The sequence below is a fragment of the Anoplopoma fimbria genome, chromosome 1 (assembly GCF_027596085.1).
Source record: "Anoplopoma fimbria isolate UVic2021 breed Golden Eagle Sablefish chromosome 1, Afim_UVic_2022, whole genome shotgun sequence".
Classification (NCBI taxonomy): domain Eukaryota; kingdom Metazoa; phylum Chordata; class Actinopteri; order Perciformes; family Anoplopomatidae; genus Anoplopoma; species Anoplopoma fimbria.
The window spans coordinates 20,064,557-20,069,112 of NC_072449.1; the positions used below are offsets into that span (position 1 = coordinate 20,064,557).

At 45.7% G+C, this 4,556-nt stretch overlaps 1 protein-coding gene across 1 annotated transcript; it reads right to left on the minus strand.

The window, feature by feature from the left end:
• On the minus strand, positions 1-4,062 carry fosb (FBJ murine osteosarcoma viral oncogene homolog B). Its single transcript, XM_054603967.1, has 5 exons — positions 3,999-4,062; positions 3,456-3,643; positions 1,562-1,945; positions 990-1,097; positions 1-573 (listed from the first exon to the last, which is right to left on the minus strand). The coding sequence occupies exons 1-5, from the start codon at positions 4,060-4,062 to the stop codon at positions 1-3; spliced, it is 1,317 nt and encodes a 438-aa protein (XP_054459942.1).
• Positions 4,063-4,556: the final 494 nt, after the last annotated feature.

The following is a 4,556-nucleotide window of genomic DNA, read 5'->3' on the forward strand; positions in this document are numbered from 1 at the left end:
TCAGAGCGCCAGCAGCGAGGGCGAGTTCAGGGAATCAGATGACTGCTCGCTACTGCTGTTCCTCTGGTTGGCACTGACCCCGCAGGCTCCCTCTGGGTAGGTGAACACAAATGAAGATGTGTATGAGGCGTTGTAGCTGCCAATGGCCGCACCGTCATGGTTAACCCCACCACCACCAATGTCGCTGGCCATGTGGCACGGCCCGTCTGGTGCCGGCTCACTTGAGCCATAGAAAGAACTAGAAAACTCTACCTCCTGCATTAGCCCTGGCTGAGGCTGCTGCTGAACTTGCTGCTGAACCGGAGGCTGGGACTGTGAGGAGGACGGATGGGCTGAGTAGGCAGGAGGCAGATAGAAAGAGTCTTCTGTCACAGCCAAGCCCACGATGGAGACGGGTTGTTGTAAGGTCTGGGGAGGGAGCTGCGCCGAGCTGTGCTGAGCTTGGTCCTGGTACGGGACCTTACAGTTGGGCTGGTGGGCCACAAGGACAAACTCCAGGCGCTCCTTCTCCTTCTGCAACTCAGAGATCTCAGCCTCCAGCTCTGCCTTCTCCTCCTCCAGTATGTCCGTTTCCTGTTGGCAGGTACAGAATGAAAGAAACAGGGAGAGATGGACAGTGGAACAAGAGACAGGTGGGTGAAATGGGTAGCAGAAGGAAGAAGATGTGAAGCAGAAAGAGAGAAAAAAAGTGTTAACTACGCCAAACCACTACTTGAGATTTTGTGGAGGTGGATTTATCCATCCCAGTAAAAATATCTTCCTCACCTGCAGTTGGATAAGTATGGTGGTTTATGTAAGAGCCCATTAATTAGGCCATAAATATCGTAGGTACAGTAGTCTGTCTTGAGGACTATAATTGTCTTCACCACAGCTAAACCCCATTACTATAAACCATAATCTCACGCACTCTGCAATGCAAAGGGAGGTAACTTAAAGTATGTAATTATGATCATTACTCATTCTGGCAGCTAAAACAAGGCCAAGCTCACCGACTGCAGTCTGTCTGTGAGTTCTCTTCGGCGGTTCCTACATTTGGCGGCGGCCAACTTGTTTCTCTCTCTCCGAACACGCCTCTTCTCCTCCTCCTCAGGTGTTAGCTAGGACGAAGAGGGAATAAGATGAAAAGGATTAGGATAAAAGTGTTGTCTGTGTTCTTGAAAAATGTGGTCATGTTGTCCAAGCTGCAGTGGAGGGCGACCTGGATGGGCGGTCAGGGTGGCTACACCACCTATGGTTGTATTGAGAGCAAATTTGCTGTTTGCTTAAGAAAAATGTAAACATTTTCCTCACACTTTGGCAGTATAGTTTATTCTCGTCCCAAACAGACTCCTACTCAGCCCCCATTTCCCTGTTTAGTTGGTCTGTGCATGAGAAAGGCCTATAGTAGACATGAAGTGCCCTTTTTTTGTTACCCATGCCCCTAAAAGTATTTGTGCACACAGCTGCTTCACAGCCCAGTACACAGTAGTTGGATTTGATCCTTTTGGCGCCCATGTAAACATGTACCTTCACTGCATGTGTAACAAGTCAACAAACAAATGATTCAAGCACACACACTTACTAACACACCAACATCTCCATCGTCACTCACAGACTCGTCTCGTGTACGGCGGCTGCGGGTTCTGGACGGGCGGATTGGGCCTGGAGCAGGGCCCTGACTGTCCAAGCTTTGAGGGGTGAACGCAGGCCCCGAGGAATAACTAGGGCCCGGCATGTCATATGGGTCAACTAACGACAAAGGCTGGGTCATGGTTGTGGTCCCAGTGGACCCACTCTGCCCAGAGGCCTGGGAGGAGACGAGGGTCGGCTGTACCATCCACTGCAGGTCCTGACTGGAGGTGATGGCAGTGACGGTGGGCACGAATGAACCGGGCATCTCTGGTCCGATACTGGCCCCTGGCCCGCTGCCCACAATGCTCAAGCTGGCCCCCGCTGACACACACTCCTGAGCAGGATACATGGACAAAAACACAGGATGTAAAATCAGGGGCAAAAATACAGACAGGAACAAGCATGGATTAGTTACTTTCTCGAAGTTACTGCCATTAAGGGTAATTTTGTTGTTTTTAATGGACTGCATTGTTATTATAATTAAGGTAATATTATGAATTGTTACAAACTACAATTGCTAGTGAAGATAATTGGCATGACATATCAAATTATAACAATAAAAAAAAAATAATAGCAATATCTTTGAACTTAATTTGATGCACATAATGGTTCATGTAGTCTATAAAAGTGCATTTACAGGTCATGTAGATATATCATATGATTTAAAAAACTGTGGGAAAAAAAAGTTTATCCAACCATCAAAGAAGAAGAAATATTGGAAACATTATAGTGTACAAATAGAGGTGTATGAGCGACGGAAAAAACCCAGCAGTCGGCTAAATGAAATGGAGCCTGAATCTTGAATTCATATTTTAATCTGCTGTTGCTGTGTCACAACTTTCTCCATGTATCAGCATATAAATCCGCATAGAAAGCTCACATCTGTCGCCTGTCTTTCTTGTTTTATTTCAGTGCCGAGGAGGACACTATCGAGCGCCATCAATATTCATCTAAAAGCGTGAAAAGACATTGGGACAGGCGGCTCCGAGATTGTCCGCCTCGACCAATCACCGCTCTCGAAGAGCGTCTCCCCCTCCTTCTTCCTCCTCCCCCGTCACACCCCCGGTGTTCCCCTTGGCAACGAGACGTAGCGCTCCAAAATAGAATAAGCATTTACGTCACGGCGAGGCCTGTGAGGGGAGAGCGGAGCGCGTGGAAGGAGAGAAGCGGAGAGGGGCGGGGCTTAGGGCGCTGACGTAGGAGAGTTCCAGCGCCCTGTCATCCGTTCTGCGGCGCGCTGTAAACTGGGCACGTTGTCAAAGCCCGAGGGCTGCTAACAGGGTTACTACGAGCAACAGAGAGCGGCACATTTGTATTGAATCTTTGATGTATTTAGCGAGACTATTTATATCTGATCACAGTAGTAGTAAACAAGCAGATCGATTAGGAACATCACCAGACCCCGATAAAAATACAAAATATGAAGTGCCATTAAAAGTCTAGACTATAAGAGTCATGTTTCAATGCTTTTTATAGGCCTACCTATGGTATTTATGTTATATGATTTAAGCTACTTTCATGCATAGCCGATATCATATATATATATATATATATATATATATATATAGCCTATATATATATATATACACACACACACACACACACATTATACCTAATTTAGTACATTCTAATATATTAACATATTTTGCCGTTTATGACAAAGCCTACATATAACATTGTTTAAATCACATATGGTTGCTAAATACCACAAGCAATAGGCTCGTGTCAGAAATGTAAGCACATGTCCTATTCAGCATACAGCATACATATATATTACTGTGTTTTTCCTTTTAAGATACATGTCCATTCATTCTCATCGTCATTTGAAATAGTCTCAAACTCACCTGCGGAGCACTGGTGGTCGGCGGGCTTCCGAAGGAGTCCACGGAGGAAAGGTACTGGGACTCTATAGATGGAGAGGAGCTTCCACGGGAACCGCTGTCTGGGTCGCCGGTGAAGCCTTTGAACATCTCCCCGGAGGGACCGGGAGAGAACGCGACACCTGCAGTCACCAGAGACCGCGCGATGTCACCTGCAACGGCAGGGCAGTGGTTACTACATAACACAGCCTGTACATTACATACATATTACTGTAAGGAGAGCATGACTGGTGGTCGGCAGTGCAGTTCACACACCTTAAATAATAAAAGCTACATTGATTGGTTTTAAAGAATATATAAAAAAGTTGGATAATCCCACCACCAGCCAGCGTTATTGCTGTGTCTGCATAAATCCATTGAAGCAGCCTGGAGAACAGCGGTGGACAGATGTTTCTGACCAACTTTAAACGGCGATGATTTTTTTTTTTTTTTTTTTTAAAAGTAAGAATTAACTTCAAACAGCATATTATATCTTATAACGTCCACATAAAATCAACATTGACCTACCGTTGCTGATGTTTTTACTATTCCCCGTTGAGATGCTCTTGGTCTCTTTCCAAAAAAGTTGCATGGAGAGGCTTAATCCTGTTCCCCGCGTTACTGGGGAAAGCGTCCCAAATGCAATCTGATTAAAAGTCCTCTCGTTTTTGCTTTAAATCCTCGGAGCGCTTTCTTTTATCGGCTATAGATCCATGAAGTCCGCCCGAGGAATGTCAGAGGAGGTTAGAGAGTATTACGGTGCACAGTAGCAGATCTGCTCTTATGAATGGATCCATCCTCCTCGAGTATAACCAGGGCATTTCTAGCTTTTAAGTCCCGCCTCGGAGTTCCGCTGACGTACATGCCCATATTTGTGCTTTGGTGTTGTGTTTGGTATCCTTGGTGACGTTGAGGGAATCCCTCTCCCACTGAAATGGACCAGAAGCTCACCTCGCCGACGGATAATAATAGATGGTTTTTTTTAATAATATCCCAGGCAGGAGAGATTTCTCACCGTCTGACAATTTCTGAGAGGAAATTTCAGAAACTTTAGAGTGATAAATATGGAAAATATCTATTTAGGAC

What these genes read in the sequence shown, in the direction of transcription:
- fosb (XM_054603967.1), bottom strand. Translation starts at nt 4,062, where the DNA reads ATGCAACTTTTTTGGAAAGAGACCAAGAGCATCTCAACGGGGAATAGT. An exon ending in CGACCACCAGTGCTCCGCAG is followed by an intron (nt 1,946 to 3,455) that starts GTGAGTTTGAGA and finishes TATCCTGCTCAG; the next exon opens with GAGTGTGTGTCAGCGGGGGC. An exon ending in ATGGAGATGTTGGTGTGTTA is followed by an intron (nt 1,098 to 1,561) that starts GTAAGTGTGTGT and finishes TCTTCGTCCTAG; the next exon opens with CTAACACCTGAGGAGGAGGA.